This window comes from Drosophila sulfurigaster, chromosome 3 (genome assembly GCF_023558435.1).
Source record: "Drosophila sulfurigaster albostrigata strain 15112-1811.04 chromosome 3, ASM2355843v2, whole genome shotgun sequence".
Taxonomy (NCBI): domain Eukaryota; kingdom Metazoa; phylum Arthropoda; class Insecta; order Diptera; family Drosophilidae; genus Drosophila; species Drosophila sulfurigaster.
In genome coordinates, this window is record NC_084883.1 from 6,841,046 (window position 1) to 6,868,643 (window position 27,598).

At 37.8% G+C, this 27,598-nt stretch overlaps 3 protein-coding genes and 1 long non-coding RNA gene across 6 annotated transcripts; 3 read left to right on the forward strand and 1 right to left on the reverse strand.

Annotated features, from left to right (window-relative positions):
• LOC133842686 (lysozyme 2) lies at positions 1–1,858 on the forward strand. The gene is made up of 3 exons (XM_062275887.1): positions 1–104; positions 829–1,005; positions 1,063–1,858. Exons 1-3 carry the CDS (start codon positions 17–19, stop codon positions 1,317–1,319), a joined length of 522 nt encoding a protein of 173 aa, XP_062131871.1. The 5' UTR covers positions 1–16; the 3' UTR covers positions 1,320–1,858.
• LOC133842684 (protein dissatisfaction) lies at positions 1,367–27,598 on the reverse strand. 3 transcript variants are annotated; one of them, XM_062275885.1, is made up of 6 exons: positions 27,479–27,598; positions 25,339–25,784; positions 3,803–4,857; positions 3,309–3,742; positions 3,140–3,231; positions 1,367–2,389 (listed from the first exon to the last, which is right to left on the reverse strand). In XM_062275885.1, the coding sequence occupies exons 2-6, from the start codon at positions 25,486–25,488 to the stop codon at positions 2,264–2,266; spliced, it is 1,857 nt and encodes a 618-aa protein (XP_062131869.1). In that variant the 5' UTR covers positions 25,489–25,784; positions 27,479–27,598; the 3' UTR covers positions 1,367–2,263. The 3 variants fall into 3 exon arrangements, with proteins under 3 accessions (XP_062131869.1, XP_062131870.1, XP_062131868.1); XM_062275886.1 differs by lacking the exon at positions 27,479–27,598 and adding an exon at positions 27,196–27,463; XM_062275884.1 differs by lacking the exon at positions 27,479–27,598 and adding an exon at positions 27,045–27,081.
• Positions 7,713–12,114, forward strand: LOC133844763 (pancreatic lipase-related protein 2). The gene is made up of 6 exons (XM_062278965.1): positions 7,713–8,058; positions 10,458–10,557; positions 10,620–10,774; positions 10,848–11,321; positions 11,378–11,531; positions 11,593–12,114. The coding sequence occupies exons 1-6, from the start codon at positions 8,007–8,009 to the stop codon at positions 11,774–11,776; spliced, it is 1,119 nt and encodes a 372-aa protein (XP_062134949.1). The 5' UTR covers positions 7,713–8,006; the 3' UTR covers positions 11,777–12,114.
• On the forward strand, positions 19,262–20,225 carry LOC133845292 (uncharacterized). Its single transcript, XR_009894724.1, has 2 exons — positions 19,262–19,911; positions 19,968–20,225. It is a non-coding gene; the product is annotated as an uncharacterized LOC133845292 (long non-coding RNA).

Consider the following 27,598-nt stretch of genomic DNA (forward strand, 5'->3'; position numbering starts at 1 on the left):
TCGAAAGTTGATTAATATGGTTGCCTATCGTCCCATTTTGTTGTTTAGTTTCCTTGGATTGTGGAGTTTCCTATGTATTTGGAGAGGAGTCACAGCACAGGATGGTAAGGGATTTTACAATTTAGATTGTCTATCGCGGAAAATTTGGATTTGATTGGATTTAATTTAAACCTATTTAATTACAACATTGTAGAATATTAGTTATTTTCATGTTGTATTATATTTTTTTTTTTTTTACAAAATAAATTATTTAATTTTTGGATCTTATTTAATTTTTTTTTTATGTCAAATATTTTCTAACCCTAGAAGATTATTATTGCTTTTGACTTCAGGAAATGCATGTAAAAGGCAAAAGGAGTGATTTCCATAAAGTTTTAATCAGTCTGTCTGCTGCTGTCCGATCTTGGTAGCTTTGGTCGACAACCTGGTATATTGAGTACTCTGTGGTATATTTTTAATGCAGTGCAATGCAATATCGTATATTTTAGTATTTGTTCGGTAAATGTTCTATTTTGATAGACTTGACTCTAGCTTTCTTACATGTTTCATTAAATTTCTTTTCGATTAGTTTAGTACTACTTAAGTTGGTTAAATTTAATTTAATCTTAGTTTATTGCATTGCGTATCACTGTGCGGCGGTAGAGTGGGATAATTATTGCTAGACACATTATCTAGTCTATTATTATGATAATGTGAATAAGCTTCGCTGCAGTACTCGCTAGTTTATATACTAAGTATATCGATTTCAATAGAATTCGACGATTTCAATAGAATGTGCTAAACAACAACAACTTCCTCTGCACCCTCCTTCAATGTATTTTCGCTTAGTTGTAAACAAACCCGTCACGGAAGACTGCCTGGAGTGTCTATGCGAGACGCAGACCGGTTGCAATGCCTCAAAGATTTGTGTGAATGGGGCGTGTGGCATCTTTCGGATAACCTTGGGCTTCTGGATCGAGGCAGGCCAGTTGACGCTGCCCAACGACACTTCTCTGTCCGTGGATGGTAAGTTCATTCAGCTATCAATCAATCCGTATCCTTAGTTTGTGTTACCAAGAGCAGCTTTTATCAACTGCGTGAATGATCCGTACTGTGCCGCGAATACGATTCAGAATTATATGCATAAATATGGCCAAGATTGCAATGGCGATGATCTGATCAATTGCAAGGACTTCGGAGCACTGCATAAGTTGGGCAATCTCAATTGTCGTGCTGATTTGCCGTACAGTTTCGCCAAGGTATTTAATAAATGCCTAAAACGAAAGGAGCAACAAGAAGCAAAGACCAAAAATGGATCATCGGATCTGACACAGATCTAACTAAATAACTTTGTCTTTATTTGGTTGGGAATGTTTTTCGAAAACAATTATTAATACACATTGCTTACGTTTGCATCTGAACTGTTTCCAATATAGATTCTATAGATATAGATGTTGTAGTTGTAGTACAATACATAATATAGTATAGTATATATATGTTTGTAATTAAGTAATATATAGTTTAGGTATATGAAAACTACTTTAGAATCTTTCAACAATTTGTTAACGTTCTCTAAATACTTTTTTATTGGATCAAAGAGTTCTTAAGTACATAAGTATAACCCGATTATTGGTGCTCCCATTTGCTATATAGCTTCTGTTTCATATCAGATACGATTTGGTTTGGTATTAAAATCTATTAGGCATTGAAGAAATCATTGAATGAAACGAATTCTATTTGTTTCATTGTATAACTTGAATCTTAAGTTTAGAATCTGTTTAAACTTTAAACTGCTTAAACTGTTTACATATTATTCATTATTCGTACATACTATGTTTTTTAAAAACAACCTTTCAAATTATGAGACAGATGAGAGTTTTCTCGTATTAATGATATTCAAAAATTATTTTATAAAATAGTGTAACTTTTTATGAGACTCTGTATCTAAGCAGAGTCACGAAAGTTGATGAAATATATTTTTGAGATATTAATAAAAATAAAACTATTAAAGAAAACAACAAAAAATTTGTTCTTTAAATGTGTTGTACTAAAAAACAATTTTTTGTTTGTGTTTCATCTTTTAAGTTAGTTCTTGTGTTGAGAAAATTAATTTATTCATATTACTTATACGGATAATTAAACAAATATTCATAAATACAATCAAGCTCGTTACTTATGGTATGTATGCATGTGTTAGTGTGTGTTTGTGTTTCTCTGATATAATACATATGCAATATATTCTTCTTTTCTTTCTTATGACTTAAACATTGCACATTAATTAACTTTATTTCTTATTATTGCCGTCGTTAGCCAATAATAGCTCCTTAGCTTCCTTCTTGCCGCGTTTCTTCTCCTCCTTTGCAAGTATTTTGGCCATACGCTCCTCCTCCTTGGCCAACCGTTTCTCCTCCTGTCATGAAATGAAGCGAATATTAAAAGTTTATTTTCCTTATTTTAGTTGGATTATGATATCTACTCTAGAAGCGGGTCCATTCACTTCTTATAAATGAAATGACGTAATTCTATTTTTAAGGTGTAAAACTGAATAGAGTTTCTCTCTGTACTTTAATTTGAATTAAAGTTTATTTTGGTACCAAGGATAAATTTTATTCCACATAGTGGAAAAAAGATCTGCTAATAATAAACACATCCTAATTCTCTCGTCTATGAATAGTAAAAACGAAATGATTATAAATAGACAACTTTAAATTATTTCCTAATGAATAAAATTTTGAATTTCAAAGTTTTTCCTAGAGTATTTAGAAGTGTCTGCCTGTGATTACGGAATGTTTGCTTGTTTAACATGCAATAAATAGAAAGCTTAAAAAGTGCATCAAATGCAAAAAGAGGTTGCGGATTATGAGTTGCTTTTTGTTTTGCACCAGCAATTCCCAGCACCACCCTCTATGGATTGTGGAGATAGGAGGGGGATGAGACGGTGGGTTGTTGAAATTTATGCCCCGCAGCACAAAAGACGCGCTCGGCCCACGTTTAATGAAAAACTTTGCAGGCAGCGGAAGCAAACGAGGCCAATTACAAACAATGCGAATGGGCGCCGTGTGGCGCCCCCTGGTGGCAAAACAATAAAGTCGCATAACAGCATGTGAAAGCAAGATAGAGCTATGCACTGATTAAGTGAGTGGAAGAGTGATGGCGTTACCTTTCTGGCTTCCTTTTCAGCTTTCATCTTGAGCTTCTCCTCCTTCTTCTTGCGCTCCATAGACTCGTTCTTCTTGTTGTCCGCTTTCTCTTCTGTAAAATTGTCGAGCGGAACTTAATTAATTTCTGGCATCCCTGGCGCCATCTATCAGGCAACGAGATCAACTTACTGCTGCTATTGCTGCTGTTAGAGAATAAGGGAAAACTGCGACTGGAAGCGCTCGAATGTGGTTTGCAGTTGCCACCCGCGGCGACAGAGCTGACGCCAGAGCTCCCCGACGCACCTGCAGATGTGACCTTCGATGCGGAACTGTTGCTGCCACCCAATGGTGCGCTTCTGCTACCTGGCGCCTTGCTATTGGCTGCTCCTCCCGCACTTTGGGGCTTCTTATCCTTGGGCATCACATAGGCATTTTTGGGCAGCGAATTCTTGGAGGTTACCGGGCAAATCTTGGCGCCGCCCGCTTTGAGTGGCGGCGGTGCTAATGCCGTGCAGCTCAATTGTATATTCATAGGACTGGGCCGACGTGGAGGAGGCGGCGATGCCGATTCACGCAGCAGCGGTGCCAGCTCATGGCCGCTTGACTTCGTATACGAGGCGTAGCTGTGAAATAATTCTTGAAATTATTGAGGAACGGATCGTTGATCATTTTGCTGTACTCACCGAAAACGTGGATTACTGACGTGCACGGGCGAAGGATGTGGCACTTTGGCAGGACTGCGAAACTCCTTGATGGGTGGCAGTCGATTCTGGAGATCCAGCAGGCGGCTCTTCACGTGTCGCCGCCCTGGATAGGTATGGGTGGGCAACGGCGTCATGGCGCCGCTACCACTACCACTTCCGCTGCCACTGCTGCTGCTGGATGAGGATGTTGAGGCAGAGGCGGAGGTGGAATTGCTAAGCATGTGCAGCGGTTTACGTGGCACTGCGCCAGAGCAACCGCTGGGGCAGCCCCCATGATGGGAATGATGGGCACCAGTGTCACGCGGCGAAAGCGAGCCAACGCTGGCCGAGGAACACGAGGAGGAGCCAGAGGGTGAGATCAACTGATGCTGATTATGATGCTGATGATGGTGTGCATTGGGCGATGGTGGCGCCAGGTGATTGGCACTAGCAGCTGTCCCGGTTATCGCCGCTGGCGAGGCGGGCGAGCAGGGTCCGCTGCTCGATATGGAAGACGTCTTGGAATAATGCGAGTAACCCGACAGACTCGATCCCGCTGAGCCTGTCGAGCTCATCGAGTAAAGGCTGTCCGATTGCGACACCCGACCATGGGCGCCACGTGGCGCTGCATAGTGATGACGAGCAGCGGCAGACGTGTGCAACGTTGGCTGATGGAATGCATGGTGCTCGCTGTGCGCATCGTTCATGGAGTAGGAGCTGGCCGAGGTGATCACGCCGCCGGCGTGCACGCCCGCTGAGGCCCAGCTTTTGGCACCCATGGAGTAGCTACTGGCTGATTCCTGTATGCGCCAGCTGCCCGATGATGACGTTAGTCTGTTCACCCGTGCCCTGCAGATCACGCATCGCAGTGGCAGCAATCGCTGGGCCACCGCGCTCTGTATGGTCTTGACGAAGCAGCGACGACAGACTACTCGATGGCCACAGGGCGATGTCTGCATTGTGGCACGTGCGTTGATGCAGATGACACACTCATCCTCCTGTGAGGTTGGAGGATCCGGTTCGCTCTCCTCTTCCAGCTTACTCAACAGCTTGTCCTGCAAGTTCAAATAAGTATTCATAAGTATTGATAGTGATTAATTTCGGCCTGAAAGTATGCAATACTTTTTAACTATTAAAATCCATTGACTAGCTGTGTCTTCAGCTCACGTAAGGAATATTAGTAGTCTGTTTAAAAGTATGCTACACTTTTTTACAAACTGAGTATTCAACTTTTTAAGATCAAACTGAATAATTATTGTGGGAACATTTTTTGGTCTTCAAATTTCCTATGTGCTGATTTATTGCTCAAGTGTTAATCTAATTTCCTCATGCCATTAATTATAGCACAAATATATTGGCAATATAATGTGAATATAAAACACTTTATGAAACCGCATTACAAACGGAGGCAATTTGATGGCTGGCCAAGGACGCAGTCAGAAGCCGTTTGGCATGCCTATAAATATAACACTGTTTATTGGAGTCAATAAAATTGAGATTTTCATATTGACAATTTGGATAAATAATTAATGCAACGAACAATCTGCGTATTGACTAACTGTATTTATATGGTATGCAAATTAGCCTCTTTCAAGTCAGTTTGATGGCTGATTTTGTGCGATTTGTGTTGTCAGCTTCGATTGATAATAAACTGAACTGAGCTGAAATGAGAATTGGCCAATGGCGCAGGTCAGTTCGCTTTATTGTTTGCATTTGTTTATATTTGCAACTGGGTGGGTGTTCGACCTCAGACTCTTTTTTATTATAATTTCATCGAGACCAAAGGCTATTTTATTCAATTTTTAAGAATTGTTTCATTCAACAGTCTTGACAGTTATTATTGTTTGTTGTTTGTTGCTTTGTGGGTCATTAAGTGTTGTGATTCAGCAACTTTTTATTATGTATTATTGTTGTATGAGTTGCCGGTTTTAATTTTAAACAACTGTAGATAGCTCGTGCTTGTATTTAAATCGTTGATAAACAATTGCATTATTGCTGTGCAATGTACTTTTAAGATCGTCATCAATTTTCAAGGTTCGAGGAAGTCGTAAAAGAACGCGCTATGACTCAAGCTAAAGTTGTTCGACGGGTTTCAGAGCAACATATGGACTAGAACTTTTGCAGAATGGACCTTGCACTTGGCGGCTTTCATGGCCAACAGCATAAGCGCTAGGCTCAAGGTGCCCAATATTATACAAGCGCATTTGCAATTGCCAATTAGATATTAATTTTACAACTGAGTTGAGGTTTCTCGCATCGCAATCGAGTTTCGAATGCCAAACTGCATGGCATTTACTCGCAGTCGTAGACTGTGCATCATTACGACCCTGACTGCTCCGACTACTTATCTTTGCCAGATTGAGATTCAACATCAGATTCAATCTTTGCATAAATCAAGCAGCTTTAACAATACACCCATAACCGCTAAATTGCACGCCCGCAACTTTGCTAAATGATTTTGAATGATTAATGCGCTCAAAATGCTAAACTCGTCGCCTCACTAATTGACCCGCAACCAGAGAAGAGCCCGGCACTGAGGATGGTCAGACTCAGAATCGGTTGAAGCATAAATACTAGTATACACAAGTATGTTTGAGTGTATAAATATGTATTTTCACTGTTGCTGTTGGTGTTGTTCCGACTTGTTGCTGGTGGTGTCGGTCAACGAAAGGCGATAAGCATCACTAGCTGTTGAAACTGAGAGCATTTTATTGGCATAATGAAACCCAAAAGTCAGCATTCGGTCAAGGTGAGCAGGCTGGAAGTTATACACCGTAGAAAATACAAAACATTCCAGTCTTAAGTTAATAATCAATAATTGAATTGTCAATAATTCAATTAAATTAATATTTTTAATCAATATTGTTGAAACATAAAGCTATGTTAGATTCTGAGCTTTGTTTTTGAAAGAAAGTTCAGGTGCGATTAAATTTGTCACTTTGCTTCAGTTATTTAGAGAAATTTTTGAACTAGCCATATACACTTAATTATAGCAATAATTGTGTATTGTATCTTTATAATTTTACTGTTTATTCAATTTAAATTTAAAAAAAGGAATTCAAATTGTATTCTATATTTAATTTATAGTATTTTTTAACATTTATGTATTTTTTTATATACACTTGTGAAATTACGAAAACCTTTAATTTATATATTGTTCTTTTTTGTCTAGTATTATTTATATTTTTTTTTTATTTTAATGTAGTAAAAGTTAAATTGTGATGCTATGTTAAGCCGGTGATTATTGTTTATTGCGTAGCAATTTTGAAAGAATTAATATTTTTATTTCGGAGCTGTATATTTTACTTAACTACTTTAATGTTTTTGAAACTAATTTAATTTCCATTCTGTCCACTCCAGGGTGACCCACATCTCCTTCGCTTAGTAGTTTCTATACGAACATAAAAGTGATCTTATCTTACCGCAACTCCATCTGGCTCGTCAACCAGAAAATAATGAACAGTTTCGCTGAGTCTGAGACAGCTATGTGGTTATCGGCCCTATACTGTAATTACTCCCGGGGATCTTCTGAGTAGTTGACTAAATTTGTATGCTTTGCAGGCGACAGGCGCGCGACATGAGGAAATTAAAATACAATTTTACGATTTGTCGCCCGCCTACTGCGTCCCTTAAATGTGTCCAGCAATTGCGAACGAATGGTTGGCATGCATGATTAGCTAATCTAAATATTTGGCACATGTTGGAGGCGGAACACTTGGCGATCAAGTTCGTTGCCTCAGTCTTTTGTTTTTGGCATAGGGTCGTGCGAATTGATTTATCAAACAGACGGACAGACGACTGACGGCAGCCGACGACAGTCAACAAGCATTACGCATACAACACGATAAGACAACGCGAAACTCGACAACTTCTAGGCAACGTTCCCAGCCAGCAGCTTGAGCTGCGGCGTTCAGTTCGTCTACGGAACTCGGCCAGAACAGAGCGTTGTTGTCGGTAATGCCAAAGTAAATGCGAAAGGCGGCACCCAAATAAGAGTGAATGTGTTATTGCTGTTTGTTTTATTGCTCTGCCAATGCGGAAGCGTCTATCAAAATCAAATACGAAATTTAAATAGTTATCAAAGTGCGATATATATTTTGCGATTTTGTTAATGTGTGAAGTTCATTGAACGTCTATATCAACTGGCCCTGCCTGATACAAATCAACAAACCGGTGATAAATATAACTTCAAGTTGAATTTGCAATGATTTTACCAACTGCCTCAACATTGTGCAATGTCTTTACATTTTTGCTCGGTAAGTTTGTGTTTGAACATATAACATGGTTGTGGTCCCAGACCTTTTCTTGTGTTCTTCGACAATTAGCGCTTGTTATCATAACTTAGCACTAAGCTGTTGCTTTTCTTGCTATCAAAAAATGTTTACTTTTGCTTTTAGTTCCAAATTTGTTCATAAGTTCAAGGTGTTGTGGGTTGGTTGTAAATAATAGTGCAAGATCTGTTTGTGGATAAGACATGTGGATATATTGTTGACATTTGATGCATGAATTTGCTTTGGGCTTGAGAGCTTACTGAGCCATGAAGTAAGGTCTCATTGGCACCGACCCGGCAACCGATTGAACAATGGCACAACTGATCGACGTACTTGTATTAAGTTGTACAACAATTCAAGGCTGAGTTATTTACCTTCGCTCGATTGATGTCAGGTTTATATAAAATATGGGCCAAGTTGCCGCTCAAAAAGAGTTTGCAAAATTCAGCGCATTAAATATTGAAAGATAAATGACTCTATTTAAAATTGATTACTACCAAATAGTACTTATATATTTATGTCATCATTACTTAAAAACAGTAGTTAATGATCAGTTTAATCAAATATATCATCTGTCATTTCTTCCTTCAACTGCAGTCTTCATTATTAACATCATTTTGATAGCTCCGTCGCATCAATGCCATAACAAATCATATCAAGAATCTTTATTCGTATATAAATCTGTCATATAACGATGTGATAATTCATTAAAGAACGAGTACAAAAAAGGCTGTTATATAAGTGCGAGCCAAAAAATTAAAACACATTTAAATTAACAACAACAAGTTAACAACGTAATAATTAAATAAAATGCACAACGTGACGCAAATGTGGAAGCAAAAGTGAACAAAACAAAATAAAGAAAACTAACAACAACAACTACGACAAAAAAAAACATACTTAACATAAGCATAAGGTAAAAAGTCTTCCGCTCTGCAGCCAGCAACAAAGCAAAAAAAAACTGGTAGTAAATTTACATAAATAAAAGATATTTAAACTACATACATAAAATTGAGTCTGAACCGCGAAACGGAAAGTGTTGACCAAACCATAAGCTGCAAACTAATTTGTCCTTGCCGAAGGTCGTGATATTATTATTGTTGTACTTTAGTTGCTACCATTTGGCATCTCATCAAGTGGAATCAATTCAAAATCAACGCTAAACTTGTGTAGCAAAACAAAAAGCAAGAGGAAAACATTCATATGCAGTAACTGCGATGTCATTGACTTTGCATTGTTGACCTAGTGCCCCGCCTCCCATTACAGAGTTTTATTGAACATATTGACAGCGAGAATAGCTTGATAGTAACTCAATTTGCGGACTTTTAATTAATACAGTGGAGCTAATGCTTGTTAAATCATATTATTTATAAATTCGACGAACATTTTAATTGAAGAAATTATTATTGTTGTGAAGATAATTATAATAATGACAAATAAAAATTTGATTTTAAACTAAAGATTTAACTTGGTAAGCAATTAAAAAGAAAATTTGAAAATAAAAATGTTGGCTTAAAATTTAATTTAATTGTTAAATTAGAATATCACTTTGAATTGTTTAAAATTTATATTTTTATCTTGCAATTTTCGTAAATAAATCATTAAAAATTTTTCTATTCCTTATTTATTTATCATTAATCTTTTTTTTAGGGTATTACTTATTCTTAAAATATATCAAATAAAACCGTAAAAATACTGAAACATACAGAACGTTATTTTTGGTATATTGGTATAATACTTCATTCATAGAGGTATATGTGTGTTACATATATTTCCTACAGGCATAAAGTTATAATACGCTTCTTCCCTTTTCTATTTATAAATAGCCAAATCCAATATATAAATTTTACATATTTCTTGTTGCCATGTTTCGCAAAGTATTTGAATTTCAATTTGTAGTCATCAAATTAAATTACCATAACGAGCTAGTTTTCGAGTATGCTTACAAAGAGTATGCACAAGTTGTCGCAGTTCATTAGCTTTCGGCCTTTGTGTACTTTAACATACAGAGTGACTGCAAAGACGTAACACGCTGCGTATACGTCACGTGCTGCTGGTTTTAGCTGTCAGCGTTGTTATTGTTATTGCTTTTGTTGCTGTTGTCGCTTGTGTTTTTTATGGTGGCCACAAACACAAAAAAAATGTATATGATTCAAGTTCACGGCTAAGCCAAGCAAAGCGACGCTTGACTGGTTTCATTTGGAGTTGGTTTTATTCGAAGCCATTGTTGTTGTTGCTGTGGCTTAGCTTATTAGCTCGTTAATAACACAATTAGCTAGCTCTAAATAATTACAGGTATTTCTCACACATTTTCACATGCTAAATTGCAAATTTTTCAATCAAATATTCGCATCTTCTGAAGCTTCTAATTGCGTTGCTTGCAGCGGGCTCTCCAATCTTCTACAGTGCCGCACCGCGTGGCAGCTGCAGCAGCTGCTGCACGATACGCGAACGTGAGGACATCAAGTTTCTGTTATACACAAGGTGAGTGCTGGCTGGCATCTCATGCATATTTAGTGGATCATTTTTGATGCAACATTTTGCAGAAAAAACCGCAACGCGCCACAGCAGCTACAACTGAGCGATGAGGCGCGACTGGCGCGAAGCAATTTCAATTTCAATTACCCGCTGGCCATCTATCTACACGGCTTCTCTGAGTCGGCCACCGGGGATAAGCAGAGCAGTCAGCAGCTAAAGGATGGTTGGTAGCTCATAATGCCTCAGGCGCTGTCAACACACACTTAGCACTTAGCATCCTTTTGCTTTCGCCACAGCTTTTCTGCGGCGCGGTAACTACAATGTGATACTCGTCGACTGGAGCGCCATGGTGACAGTGCCCTGGTACTCCAATGCTGTGGAGAATCTACCCGTGACGGCACGCTATCTGGCCCGCTTCCTGCGCTATCTGGTGACCAGTGGGTATGCCGTGAAGCATATTCATTTGATTGGTTTCAGCCTGGGCGCCGAGGTGGCAGGTTTTGCTGGCAAGCAGCTGCAGGAGTGGGGCATCAAGCTGACTAGGATTACGGCATTGGATCCGGCATTGCCGCTCTTCGAGGGCAACAGTTCCAATCGCCGACTGAGTCCAAAGGATGCTCGCTTCGTGGATGTCATACACACTGATGGCGGCATTCTGGGCAATCCCACGGCCATGGGACATGCGGACTTCTACCCGAATGGCGGGCGACCTTTGCAGCCGGGCTGTGCGCGCCAGGAGATCGCTAACAATCGCTGGTTGAACATTATTAGTGAGTGCAGCGTAAAGTCAAATGTTATCGGGAATAATACTTGATTCTCATTGTAGTTGGCTGCAGTCATCAGCGAGCTTGGGAGTACTTTGAGGAGAGCATCCAGCAACCTTTGGCCTTTCCCAGCGAACGCTGTGAGCCATCGCAAAATGTTGCCAACTGCGGCACTGGCTACGAACGTGCCTACATGGGCTACGGCGCAGATCCGAGGTGAGTTTAAGGCGATATATATGGAAGCGACTTTGACACATTTATGTCAACTACTTGACAGACTGCGCGGCAAGTTTTATCTGGAGACGAACGATGCCAAGCCATTTGGCAGGCACAGGCAGAGCCCAGGAGCAGCATCCACTGCGCCCCAGCTGCCCATCTCGTATAAAATGCCAGTGAATACCACAAGGGATCTGCAGGAGGATGACAACAACATGCTGAGCAACAACATCGCATTGACGTGACAAAATGTCGAAAACAACCAGACGGAAACTGCACCTCCTTCCCTCCATTCAGTGTCTATCTTTTCATCATGCTCCTTCGACTCCTCCTCAGACGCCCTTTCAACACGAGATTTATGTGAGCTGCGTGATTTTGGACGTTCACTTACGCAAAGTTGAAGGTTCCCCACAGTTAACTCTCTAGTTGTAGTAGTTGTAACTCGTAGTCGTAGTTGTAACTTATGTAAGTTGTTGTAAGTTCTCTTGTGATCTGTCTTATAAGTATTGTTAGCACGTAAGCAGCGTTTCTTTGTTCTCTATTCACTTTTTCGCACATAAAAAGCAAATAGTATTAAACATAAGCTGTTTTATTGGGCGTTTCTTCAGTGGCAGCACTTAAGTAGCTTGAATGGGAATTGGACTGTTATGAATACTTTTTCGTTGCTCAAGTGTCACTTGTCTAAAATTCTTTGTAGTATGCACTTGACTACAGTTTTTATGGGTTTATTGACTAACATTCTATTTAATTGTCCATATCAGTTTTCAAACAAAATACACAATATCGATTTAGTTTTAAATATATATAATGAACTTATAGAACGTATTTGTAAGTTTGTTTTATGCTAATTATGATTTACAACACATTCTAATACTAATCTACTTTAATGATGCAGTTCTATTACCGCATCACGTGAAGAGCTGTTTAGGGATAGAAGAGGTAAACTCAGAAAGAAGAATAGCAATAGAAACAACAACCGGAAATTAACAATTTAATAATTTGTGCATCACTGAGGGCATTTAAAAAGCGGAACGTTCTACTTAACGGAAATTTCTATGATTCAGCCCAGTCTAAACTCGGTATAGCCAACTATTAAAGCATTTCTCGATTTAATATCAAGAAATATTTCTTCAGCAAATGCTTCTTCTCTTAAATATCGATGCTCTTTTGAATGCCGTAAAAGTAGCCGTAAAATAAACAAGTTGATTTTATTTCCTTCCTCGCAGGCTTGTATCGATTTTCAAGAATATTTACATCCTTCATCAGCAATTTTAGAGTCATTCGCAATGGCGGCACCTGCTACATAAAATATAAATTCGATGAGGCTTTCAGATGCCAGCTACCTCGTTTCATCGTTTGCTCCACAGCTTTTTTCTTCCTTAGTGCTGACCCAGTAAAATTTGAAGCAGAGTTGGCAAAGAAAATTCACAAATCATTCAAATGGAACGGATTATATTTGCCCAGCAGTCAAAACTGCAAAAATGTTGCAAACGCTAACTGTTCTAGGTGATGTTGTTGTTGCAACTGCAACTACAACTGCCGCTTTAAAGTGGCGCTGCAACTGCAGTAAAGCTGTCACGTGTGACTTGCGTCGTTCGTCGATGTTTGCAAATCTGCAACGAAGCATTTGTGAGGCATGAGCCAAAGTTCTCATTAATAATGCAACACACATCACAGGCGAATTCACACACACACACACATACACACACACATTCACTCATACGTAGGTGGCATCAATACACACGTGGCAAAGAACTGGCTTCATTTTCCATCCCTCGCCACACTTTGGAACTTGCCGCGGCTTCCGCTCGTTAAGCGATGGCCTATGAAATGAGTTGAAAATCGCCTGCTGCCTCAGCTCATTGCACATTATGGCGCACATCCTGCCGGTCTGCAATGCTTGTGGCTTTTTCTTGTTGTTGTTGTTGTTGTTGTTTTTTATTCATTTCTTTCTTTTTTTCACCATAATTATAGGCGCTTGCATTTTGTGAGGAGCGTTCAGGTGGCTAATAAGCAATTTGGAATTTGTTATTGTGCAACCTCTCGCAGCGCTCGCAGCGTTATTAATTAATCAGGTTTTAATTACGCTTGCGATTTGGGGATAGTATCGAGTCTTGGCTTTGGCGAATTTCTGTTGTGTGTGTTTTCTTTTGGCCTGACCGAAGTACAAATATTTTTGCTGGTTGCCCTTGGGGCGTATACTTAATTTTATATGTATATTTTTGTTATTTTTTTGTTTCTTCATTTCCAGCTGCCTTTTGCTTTCTAAGGTTTCCCGTTGCGTCATCGTCGCTGCCCAAAGCACTTTGCATGTCACATTTGGTTATTCAACACCCTAACAAAAAGGGCATAAGGAATTTTACACTTCAAATGCTTTAAGTTACTTTCAGAGTTCATCAGCTTCATTTTGTTTAAGTATATTTTTATATAAACATAGTTTGGTTTTGTGAATAATTTATAATTATTTGGTAGAGTATTCGAAAAGTTTATAGTTATTTAGCTTTCTTTCGGCTTTCGGGCAACTAAATTAAATTACTTGGGTTGTAGTTTTTTTTTGGTTTTTTGGCTTGAGTCACTGCTAAAACTAAAACGTGTCTGTGACGAGGGTCATGCAAATAATATTAAATGCGGGCTCAAATTAAAATCGTCTGATTGCTAGGCAAAAAGCAAAAGCCGAAGGAAAATGCATTACAGCCTGTGATTGGAAGCAAATTAATGTTATTTATAAGCACAATTTGCTTATTGAGAAATCAAATTAATTTACTTAAGCTACCACAATTCCAAGCATGCTCGAGTACAGTCGTTGAGTCGTTTGATTTGTGAGGTTCCTTATTTGTTAGCTAACTGCTATATCAATTATATGCGGCAGCAGAACTTGCAGGCTTGTGGTCGAGTTGTGGCCAGCAATGGAAGCGCCCGTTAAGTAGGCCAATGGAGTGAGAGTTGTGCTTATGATTATCGTTCTCGTTCTCGTTCTCGGTCTAAGGCTGGGGTCTGGGTACCTTCGCTATTGCTGTGTGGCATGCCACGACCGTGTCGCAAATGACAATAGCTTATAAACAAGACAGGCACGTGCAAAATGAAACTGACTAACGGACTGATAAGCGAACACAGTCCGCAGCCCACACACATGGACGTGGCTTACTCACATGGGACATAGACGTGCAGGACACGCTGACTCATGGGCGTTGCCTAATGAGCTGTTTGGGCACCTTCTGAGGGTATGGAATTGGAATTTGGAATACGGAGTCTCGGACGTGGGAGCATTGAGATCGAGCTGCCACTTTACAGCCAGACTGACTGACTGCTTGATTGATTGATTGATGTTCAAATTGATTGTTGTTTTTGCTATTGCTGTCGTTTCCTCCTCTTATTTGGCTTGTATCCATAACTTATTTATAGCTCAACTCTCGTGAAATTTAATACTTTTTTTCTCGTCGTTGGCGATGATAAGTGTGTCAGACGTTTTGACACCTAAAAGTAGGCTAATCAAAACATGAGTTTGGAAGTATTACTTAACTCAGCCTGTTAGTCAGTTGTTTAGTCAGTCAATCTGACATCGAGTGTTTATTTTGAAGTTTACATTTTAATAGCAATGCCCTCGATCCGACGAGGGTTCACAAAATTAATTAAATCGATAGGGATTTGCGCTTTGGCTTTCGTCGTCACTTTTATGTGTTACCTGCATGCTATTGCTAACCTAAGGTTTAACTGTAGTTCGAAAAAATTCAATAATCAAAGGCATTCTAGCTGCGTTTCATAGAACTGAATAATGATTAAATGTATTAGAATTATTAGAGAATTATTTTTATGTTTAATTTTATATATCTTAACAATTTAAAAATATGTATTTGTATTAAAGTGTTGCTTCACTTTATTTCATTATCTGATAGTCTTTAAGCACCAAACAAAACTTAAAGTCATCACTTAAATTAAGTAATCATTAGGTAAGATAAAAAAAGGAAGAAATTAGGAATCGATAACTTAGTCGATTGTGTGCAATCGATATGAGAAATAACATTCCGAAAAACATAAATTATTAAAAAATATATTAAATAGATATTAATATGAAAATGTTACCCTTCTTTATTATATATTAATATTTATATTAAGTAATTCTATTAATTTAGTATAAAAATAAACGAACCTGTTTTACAGAAAACCAACAAGCTGTTTTACTTAGTTTGTTTATTAATTTTCTAGGAATTTATTAAACAAACATTCTTTCACAACATTTACACAACTGCTGTTGATTGCATTATTCGTATATTTATTTACAGAATATCTCCTTAGAAAGCCTTCAGCATTGTTGCATTGAGCTACTGTGCTGTACTTGGTGCTTGGGCCTCTAATGCATTTTGCCTTCAATGGGTGTGCATAAGAATAGTGAGCGAGCGAGAGCATCTGATGGAGGATGAGTAAGTGAAAGCAAGACGATAAACAATTCCATTAAGTTATTCAACGAGTATGCATCCAGAAGCCTCTATCTCTATCTCACTCTCTCTTTTACTCTCTCTTAGTTTTTGTTTGTGTGCCATATTTCTTGTCTGTGTGCCTATTTGTTGCATACATGCGGGCGGAGTATTGTCATGAAAATTGCATATATTACATTTACGTGACAGCATTCTCATATGCCTTTATGGATACATATATCCATGTATGTTGGTATAGCTGTGTATGTCTATGCGATGTTGTCGCTAAGTGAATTTATTGCATTTAATATGCTTTTCATGTCACACAGAACGTAACTCTATTTATATAGCTCTATATATTGGCGGACATCAAGAAGCTTAAGCTAACTGCGGACAGCAACTATGTTTAAAACGACCGAGGCGAGAGACCAGGAGGAGACAGAGTTTAAATAAAGGCTACTCTCTGGCTGCAATTAGAACGTTCTAATTGCTGCCAACATTAAAATCCAATTAACTACCTAAAACCATATCAACATACAAATCTATGTATGTATATGCCGCCTAATTGAAGTCCTTAATGGGAAAGAACCAATGTTAATTGTGTTCAGAACGCATATTTTAGACAGTTTCGTGTCACGAAAAATATTAATTAAATATAATTCTTGCAAATATTTTTATACACATATATATTAATATTATATATATTCTAATAACTAAAAAAAATAATATTTTAACTTGTTGAAAAGTGTTATTTTTATTTATTTTCCTTTGTTATATTTAGTTGTTAAAAAGTTTATTAGTTATTACCTAATTGTGGATCACTCACAAGTAGCGCTTTAGTAGCGATTCAATAATTTATTCCTTCTCCTATCGATATTTTCTTACTTTAAATGTTGAATAAGTAATGAAGTAATGATTCATTTTAGAGTTATTTAGCGCTAAAAATAACATAGTTAAGTGTTGAGTAGTGCAAAATGATTGCAGAACAATAAAAAAATTCCAAAAATTTGTTTTTTTTTCTTTTTATTTGTATTTTAAGAAATATACTAAAATTTTTATATTTCAATAAAGCACTTTACTTAATAATTAACACTAAAAGAAATTTAATTTAGTAAACTTATGCTTATTATGTAATAATTTTAATAATGCATATTTGAAATTTAAATATCAGGTGCCTTACATTGTAAAATGTTTGGTAAGTATTACTTAACAAGTGAACCTTTTCAAATTGACAATATAACATTTATAATACATTTTGTTCATGCTATTTATTGCCCACTGTTGCTGTTATTTATCAATAGGCAGGCTGGCTAATTGCAAACTAAGTCCAACTAACAGCATACTCAACAATGACAGCACAACAACAGCAACAGCAACAGCAACAGCAACAGCAACATAAATGACAATGACAATGTGGGCTTTACAGGCTGCTCACACACACACATACATTCAGACTGCAAACTAAAGTGCAACCATAGAAATTTGCGACAAAAGTGTCAAATTTGCCAACCAGACAGCACACACACATTCATACGTACAACTTATACGCGACACACACACTCTCACACAAACACTTATACACATACATATAGAGCAGCCTCATCAAGCGTAATTATGGCTTTTAGCACATACAACGAGCAAGTGAAAAGTGTAAATTGCCGCTGCGATGCCATTTTGGTTCATTCATTGAAAAGCAGTTGACAGGAAGAGTGAGAGTGACTGATAGAGCCAGGGGGAGGTGACGAAACGGGACCGGAGTGTAAATGATATACTAGTTAACTTAGTTAGCTGTGTGACTCAGCAAATTGCATATTTTAAAGTTGTAAAAGGCAAAGCTGAGGTATATGAAAGGGGCTTGCTAAAAGCAAAGCCTGAATTGTAATTCACGTATAGAATGAGTATGTGGTGTTTGCTTTTTTTGTGTATGTGCAGTTGCCGTGCATTTAGGGGCAGCCATGTGGCGTGTTGAGTCATGTAGCAAACGATGAATTGCAGTAGCTGGTGGGGTGAGAACATCGACGCCACCTCAACAAGTTAAAAGTGTGCTCTTGTGTGACAAGTGCTGCATAAAGACAGCAACTGTCAGCATTAATAGCTTTTAAATGGACCGCGAGTGAAACAAAAACTCTAAAGTGTTGCCTACTTTGGGGCGCAGCTCAAAGTGAATCTTCCGTAGGCGTTGGGCTCATCCCATTTAAAACAATTGTCTCCAACGCGATGGTAGCTCGATTCTTTGCTTTTGGCAGACACAACCATAGATTTAATTGAAATGTGGCTTTGGACCAAAGCTGGGGGAACATACAGAAAACCAACTAAAGCAAACGCATTTTTGTTATTTTTTGTAAAGCAACCAAAAAAAAAAGAAAATCAAGTTGTACACAGCTATTGTTCTGCATTTTACAAAAATGGGTGGCTGTGGGTATGTGTGTGTGTGTGTGTGTGTGTGTTTGTAGGTTTGCGGGCGCTTTTCCAATTTCGCGTCTCCTATTTCCGGGCATTGCGGCGGCGTACATTGCAAATTTATGACATTTTCCTGTTATTTTTACTCCAAGCTTTTACTTTTGTGTAAACTTTTTCTCAACGATTTTCAATACCCTAGGAGTCTCTGTGATAAGTTGAGCTGAGTAAGGTAGGATACATTGTAGAGATTTTCTAATTCTAAACTATAAAGCCAATATAATATAACGTTATTTGTATTATGTAATTCAATTTAATGATTTATTTTTTAATTAATTTTCGTTGTTAGAATCGAATTTCAATATCAGTTGAGAATCAATCGTTTCACAGGGTATTCTGAGTAGAGTTTCTGTTATACAGGAAAAGTTTGTGCAGCAGGCTTGAGTTATATGGCGATATTGTCAATGCTGCCCTAAACGATAGCTGCAACTTTTGTGGCTTTAAACTTGCAGCGCATAATGAAACGACAGCCCAACGGGGAACATCTACCACAACAGATTGTATTTTGCTTGGCAGAAAAAGACAGAAACGAACAATATGCTACAAGAGAATGAAAACCGAATAGATAAAATGGAACTGATTTTGTTTGGTTTAAGTTAACAATGCAAATGGCAACAGAAAAGTTTAAGTTCGCAGTTAGAAATGTTTTTATTTAATTTTAGTGCTTTCAAAAAAGGCAGGCAAGACAAGCTTTATATTTGAATCACGTGAAAGCAGGCAACGGAACTTAATACTATGTAGTGCTGTATAAAGTCCGTTAAATTGACTAAATAAGTTTGTTTGTTCATTTGTAATTAGTGAACTTAGTTCAGTAGTTCAATTCGTTCGTTCCATTTCGCTAATCTTTCGATTTTTTACGTATTTTATCTAAACATTGAACAGGAACAAACTGAAAAACAAAATTGAACAACTTAACAACAAAGAATGATGAACATGAACTTATTTGCTCACTTTACTGAATAGTTCATTGGTGCTCTTTCGTTTGTGAACGACTCAACGCTACTAAATACCTCCCAAAAGTGCTGAACGTAGTCAGAAGGCAATCGTTTCGAACGCTTTGCTTAGAAGCACACTTAACAAATCATGTCACATAGCAAACTTATCAGGAATGATTCTTAACACGCCTTGGAAACGCCATTCAGTGCAGTACATTTTAGAGGACCGCCAGGACCCACACTAAACTCTCCAATCAATGCAATTAAAGTAAATGCACAACAACAATTGCACAACGAGCATGTTCATATGGATATGTGCTATACGTGTTATACTTATATATACTACGATATAATGGCCCAGACATCGCGTGAGTTGTGCTAATGCATTGCCACACCCAGCTATGAGAGCGGGCGTTGACGAGGCCAAGGAGTCGACGAGGAGGCATGGGGTGTAATCCTTTTTTATATTCGCGCGTCGAGTGCAGCACGTGAAGTCAAAGTCGATGGCGAAGTCGATTGTGAAAGGAATTCAACAATGAAACCATGGCAACAACAACAGCAACACAACACAAAAATGTCTGCAACTTGAACTCGGTGCGTAAACACTAAAGTTTAATGCACTCTAATTGCAGGGGCTGCACAAAAAGTGCCAAGAGAGGGAAGTGGGAAGAGGTGGTGAGTTTTACACTAGACGGAAGCGAGTAGACGACAAAGCGACAAAGTGCGTCATCAAAGCGCAATTTTAAACTTTACACTCGCAGAAATAAGACACAAGATACATTCAAAGTGTTTTCTAAATGGCAAGCAATTATATTATTAACTTAATGTTAAATTCATAGATTAATTGTGCAATTAAAATCAATTAATAAATTACATTTTTTATTACGCATAATATGCCATCTGAATTTTAAGGCATTCGCGCACGTTCTCTCAGTGCAGAAGCATTTAAGTAAAGTTAAATGCTCCTTTGTGCGACTGCGTTGCGTGCGACGCGGCGGTGATGAGAGGACACTAAGGTTCAACCACTTGGCGTTGGCTGGGTAACAAAGCAATGGCCGCCATGCGGATATCCGGTTTAGTTTGCGTGTGTTTTACCGCATGGCGCGGCCAAAAGAGACCGTGTTTAACGGTCATCAAGTTGATTAATGTTTGATTTTAATGATTTATTTATTCGCGTCTGCTGTTCAGCAGCCGTCAAACGGCTAACTTCAGTCTGCTTTATTGCCAAAACCTGGCTAAAAAGCGCCAGCGACTTACGTAAACAGCTACGAAAAAAAAGAACACTTGAAGACCCAAAGCGAGACATCAAAATCGCATTTATAACGTTGTACTACATTCTAGGAAAACTATGCGGGCGGAGCTTGCAGTAGATGTGAGGACGTCGGTACTAAAAACGAAATTATTTTCAAACGCTTTGTGTGATTTATTTGACTGTCTGTGCACCGGACCAGACCAGACCAGACCACAAAAAAGCGAGGCGAAGCAAGGTAAGGCCTAGGACATACTCGCAGAACACATACTCTCGCATTTGACACTGGCCAAGCCCTGGGAAATGCTTTGGCATTTGGATGACTAAGCTTATTTTTGCCCAAAATGCCTGCTGAATGGCAACTGGCAACTGGCTAGTGGCTAGTGGCTGGTGCCAAGTCAAATTGTGTGGTCATTTATTGGCAAGACTTGTATAAAAGCATCTGCAGCAACTGCTGCTCAGCTGGCCACTGGCAAATTGCATAGGACGAAGCAATTTTTTAACTACGCCTAATAATAATCAGCAATGATGGCTCGACAATTTTCGTGTGCAATTCGTCAAAGGCGACGAGGACAATTCTTTGAAATGAGCAAATCATTAATTCTCCAGGCCATTTTCAATGTCAAGTCGAGTCCTCGTGGTTTTTTTGCAACTTCCGCTCAACTAAATTATAAATTTCAGGCTTTTATAGCTGTCCGAAGAATGTATGGAAAATATTTGTGTGAAGCGTGTTTCTTGTATTTTATTATTATTATTTTACTTGCTGCTCTTGTTGTTGTTGTTGCTGTATTTGTTTTTGTTTGCCTCTCTCTGTCTCTGATTGTTTATGTTTCAATGTCACGCGACTAGCAAACATAAAATTCCGTAGCTTGTTAACATTTGACAGCGTTCTGCTTTTAAGTAGGCAGATAGGCCTTGCCCACCTCGCAACGTTTAGCGCTCTCGCCACGCCACGCCCACGCCCCTTAGTTAATCAACATTTAATGGCTAGGGCTTTCGTCGAGGATGCACACACACTGGGCGTCACATATATTCATCATATTTTATGCGAGTTAGCATTAATAACACATCGCGCATACGCCGCGTGTAACAGTACATTTTTATGCATATCTCGCATGAGCATCTCCTAATTAGACAACATGAACGCTGGCAATCAGCTGCGTCTCTACTACTATCCCAACAACAAATTTCAGGCCATGTCAAGCGACAGTCACAGAGCTCAACATGTCGTATACGCAACGATTCAGACTTTGGGGGATTAACAGCACAGCGGCAATGACACTTGCGAGCTCTCGCTTTTTAAGTTATTGTCTTGCCTTTCTCAAATTGCTGTTTTATTTTGACAGAATTTATATTGAATATCATTATGAAAGTGGTCTCTAGTGGGACAGCAAGCAAGTTTTCAAGGTTACAATTTTTAAAGTTGGATATGTGAAGCCCATAAAAAGAAAAACAATTTTCAGCACAGCAGACAAATATGAATCATAAAAGCAAGTATATTAACATATTATCTGGTTACGTATGTTATTTTAAGTTAATCAGATAAGCAGATATAATAAAAATTTGTTTATTTACTGCTTGTGACCTTAGAAAGATTTCATTACAAGCAGGAAAACGAAATATACTTTTCTAGCAGAGGGATATTCTGGCCAACGTTATGATATAAGTATCTAGATAGCCATAATGAGCTCACTGCTGAACTGGACACTGTTTGCCCAGCCCATTTGCCACGTCTCGTCGTCAGCTGATTAAATGGGCAGTTCAGTAAAGAACCCAACTGTTTTGGCTAGAAAGAAGCCTCCTTTCACATCCCATTTGGCATTTCAACTAGCTTTCTACGAACCATTCCCAAGCTGCCTCATTTGTGTACACTTTGAGGCGTTGCGCATAAATTTGGGTATCCATTTGATGGCCCCAAAAAGTGGCACATGGCCCTCGGCATTAGCCTAATTGTTAGGCCGGACAGGTAAAGGGCAATTTTAGTTTCGCATTTAATTGTAAAAGCATTTTAATACGCAACTCGCCATTTTTCTCTCTATTTTTTTAATGTTACATAAAAGCTTTCTCGTATGTGTGCGTGTATGTGTGTGTGCGTATCTGTGTGCATGTATATGTGTGTTCTGTTGGTGTTGCTTTCAAGGTCGCCTGAAGAAATTACAGTCACGCGTCAGATTTTATGCAAAACAGTGAACGGGCTCAGTTTTTAAGTATTTTGTGCATTCGCAATTGCCAAGTTGTTGTTATACAAGTAGAAGTGTGCTTGTGTATGTGTGTGTGTGTGTGTGTGCCTCATGCTTATGCCTTTAAGAAAGTCATAAATTTCAAACAAGTCTTGCGAAATCTCAAGTAAGCTTAGCATTTTCCAGTGTCGCGTTGTTCATTTTACTCAAGTTGTTGTTGTTGCTAGTGCCATGTAAATGAGCAACGAGAAATGTTTGTTTTTCCTTTCAAGTAGCTTGTTCTGCGATATGCATATGACTTTCGCGAGAGAGAAGTCTATGAATAGAGCTGTTGATAACAAGTCCAAGCAACTAGAACATAACGTAGTATTTTTTGAAGGACTATTGAGCTAGCAGCTGAAAATGTATACATTTTTATAAAATATCTTCCAAAGTTGCAAAACTTAAAAGGTTTAACAATAATTTTCATAATATTTATCAACAGAAGCAAAAAGTCGCAAGTGGTATTATCGTTAACATATACCAAATTAATATACCAATAAGTAAGAAAGCTACAATTTAGTTTTCGAGATTGTGAGATATTATTATATTATTAATATATTCCAAATAATTATACCGGAAACATAACATAACAACACAAACACTGCAGTTATTATTGTGTTATATTTGAATTTAGCTTTAAAAATACGTTTCACAATTTGTGTAAGAAAAAGTGGGCGTGAACAAAATGTAATAAATCCATGGGCTGCGGGTATAGTAAAATAAACAAATGCGACACTACAGACGGTGAAATACACGATACCCATTTTCCTAAATAACATTAAATTCTAATTAAACAAGTAAGAAAGCTTAAGTAAAGTGTGCTCGACTGTGAGATACCCGCTTCCCATTTTTAATGAAAGCAAAACAGTATTTAAAAATATACCAAATGATTATACCGCAATAATAAAACTTGGTAAGTAGGAGTTTTTCCCTATACAAAACTGATACAGAAACTGAAAACCAAATTTTCAGTATCATGTAGAATATAGTTATTATTCTATGTACAAAATCTATCAGGGAAATTTGATTTAATTTTTGTTGTTTATTCAGTTTTTACATAATTATGTTCATTCAAGTCTCTTAATACTGTCAGGTCTTTAGTTCAAGTTCGCTTAATTATGTCCAAAAGTCAGGAAAGTTATATTGATATATCTTAGGAGGGGATTTCTTAATGGAGTCTTCCATCGAGGAAGTTTCATTGTATTAGCCAACATTATTCAAATTGAAATCTTACTAAATATTTGAATTCATCACATCCTGTGGCAAATGGCGCATAAAGAAAATGTGTTGTATAGTATTAGACCATTGATATGCAAATTATTTCACACTTTCTATACACAACCACATAACATGTGTGCCACACACATTCGAAATGTCACACAATTTAGAGCACTTTTTATGGTCGACGATTTTTTTTTTGGTGTATGGTAAAAATGAAGCTAAACCTCACCTTTGGCGATTCTTATACGTATTTTTACGAACTATTTGCTGTCGTCAAATGGGAGACCAAAGTCAGCACAAAAAAAGGAGAAAAAAAAAACAAATAAAACAGCAACAACAACGTAACGTAACAGGAAGCGTTTTAAAATGTCAAAGGGACAACGACAAACATCAACAACATAAGCAGAAGCAGAAGCAGAAGCAAAAGCAGAGCACTCGCTTTGCTCCTTCACTTTTTTTGTAGGCACTTAAATGCTCGGCTGCTTTTAGGAGACTTGTTGTAGTTGTTGCTTGTGTTGTTGTTATGACTGAAGCCATAGCTAAAGCTAATGATGCCTGCAGCTTTGATAAAAGCAAGCTTCCCGGGACATCGGTCTTCGGTTTTATTGCATGTTTTATGTGCGGAGCATAAAACTGCGAAAACACTGAAGAAAAGTAATGCATAGAGTCTTGCAATGGGCAGCACTTAATGAAGTTTGATGTTTAGTGGTAATATTTTATTATTTAGATAAACAAGAAAATGTAATGCTAGAATACTAAAAGAATTCAAATAATTTTCTATATTTGTTTAATAATAGTTGAACTAAGAGACCAAATAACATTTAACAAATTAAAATTTGCTAGTTCTTTTTGCCGCTTGATTCTTGCTGATTTCTCAAGACAAAAACTGATGATGTTATAGATCATAAATTGGAAAAAGTTTCTAAGGTAGAAGTAGCAACAATTATATGCAATGCTGAGAAAACAATTTGATTCGCTAAATTTAACGATAAAGTTTATTAAATAATGATTACACGCACATATTAACTTTGCGTTTTTCATCTATTCTGACAAATCTCTCTTGACAACTCTCTATACCAGACTCTGTGCTTCCGAATGAATAATTTAAACCGTCGTGATCGTGATTGAAGAGTTGAACAAATCAGACATCTCACAAAGCGTGATTTTCACACCAATAATATATTAAAAATACTTTGAATTTTTAGAAATATTACTATTTTATATTCTAAAAATATTCATGGATTTTAATACCTTTCGGTAATATTATTTTTGTCAGTGTATTTAAAAATTTTTCGCTTGAGATTTACTTACAATTTTATGATGCAGCGCAGAGAGCTCCCGTTCGGTGACACGTCGACTAGCTGCCTCCCGACGGCGTTGCCGGAACTGGCTGTACTTATAGGCAAGCATGACGCCGGGCAGGGCGAGAGCCTCCAAAGGTGACTTGCGTCCAAAGGGCATGGTTGGTTATCAGTTTTGGATTCTTTGGGGGAGTCTTTTGTAACTGGCGAGTGTTAAATTATTGCTTGTCGATTATACACAATTGAGTTTTGACTAGTGTCTCGTTATTTCAGCGATTATCGAACATGATCTTAACATTTTTGTAGCCAACAGAGAACTGCCAGTACACACTTAGTAGCCAAATATTCAGCAGTTTGTTTACTTCTCGACTCGCATAGTTTTGTATTTCATCGTATTTTTCCTTTTTCTGCGCATGCTGATAGACTGCAATCACTTAGCATTCGATTGCAATTCACCTGCAAATGATGCAAAACCATTTACCATTGAGACTCGTATCAGTGATTGCAATTCTCTTGATTTTGAGAGCTGTTGTAAGTGTTTTTCATATCCCGAGGGCTCAGTTTAGTTCAGTTCAGTTCAGTCAGCAGCATGAACACATGTTTGTTTGTTTTTACAGACACTTGAGCAGATGAGCTGTGTTTCTAACATTGACTTCGACCCAAATTTCTACAAAACATATTCGCTCAAGTATTTATAGATGCATCTGCAAATTATTGATCAGCTGTCAATTTGTCAGATAATCACCATCTATTTGATGAATAATGTTGAATTACTATTTATGTTGTTAACAAATAAAGAAAACCAATCATCATCTATTTGATGAATAATTTTGAATTACTATTTATGTTGTTAGCAAATAAAATAAATAATTAAAAAAAATATAAAATATATAATAAATATTAAATCCATTTATATGATGAATAATATTGAAGGCCTAAGTAAACATTGAAAAAGTATAGTAGAATTGATAAAGTATTCGAGGTTTGGATCACATACACGTATGTGACGAATATAAAATTCTAAAAAGTTTCATTTAGTAATTTTTTTGTTATAAAAACAACTTTCAATAAATAGAAAATAAAGTTTTGTAGTCTACAAAATCTACATTTTACTATTATTTGGATAGCACAAGAAAGTTTAATGAACTGCATTTCATTTGCATGTAAACTAAACGTTTACATTTCAAAGGAATAAGTTTCAAACTTTAAATTAAAAACAAAATTGTGATAATTGGTTTTTGTCCATGCTGCTCAAGTGCTGATATATATTTACATATATCTGTCCTTTTTAATTTGTTTTTCAGTTGTAAGTTCTCTTATCATTATCTGCCAAGCTATGGCATAACACTTTCGGATTTTATGATTGGGCTTTTCATAGCATTCAATTACATGGCGAAGACACACATTAATTTCAATTAGAAATTACACACACACTCGCACACATACACACATAGTAGACACATTTATTACTACTTGGCAACTGTCTGAGGAGGGCCAGAGTTTTTGGTTTTGAAATTATGGCTGATTATACGCTGCGCTTAGTTTTGACTTGACGCCAAATTTTATTTCTTTAAGAATTATTCGCACACACACACACACGCAGACACACGCACGAAGTTCTGCACACAAAGAGGCAGCTATGGAGGAGGAGGAGGAGAGGGAGGAAACGGAGGAGGAATGAGAGCAAACACGACTTAGTTAGCTTTAGTCCGTTACTTTACGTGGGCCACGTGCGTCGATGGCCAACGAAGAACGTCGAATGTCGCACAGAAGCTTCGCAGTTTCCCACGCAACCATCCTGGAAGCTGCGTGTCTGTCTGCCCATCTGTGTGTGTGTGTGTTTGTGTGTGTATATGTGTGTACGCACTTCCAGTATGCTTGCAAACACAATTCGGAGGTGGAGTCTCTGAGCATTTCCAGTGCAGGTTGTTTATTTTCGCAGCACGCGGTTGCCTTTTAGTTTTCCTTTTCTTTTATTACTATTGCTTTTGCTTTTTCATTTCTCTGTATTTATTTTTTACACGTTACATTGTTTTTGTTTCGTCGTTTGTTTTGTTGTCTGCATTGTTGTCTAATTGAATGACTGTGCGAACACGCAATTCTTTGTCTATTGTCACGCTGTGCGCTGACAAATGATTTCATTAATTGACCTTTATTTGCGCGCGCCCTCAACTCACGAACTGCACGGGGCACGTTGTAGCGTTACGTATACGTCGCGTGTTCCGCGTATGTTGCAACATTCGCCTTGGCGCCTTCGCATACGATTGCTG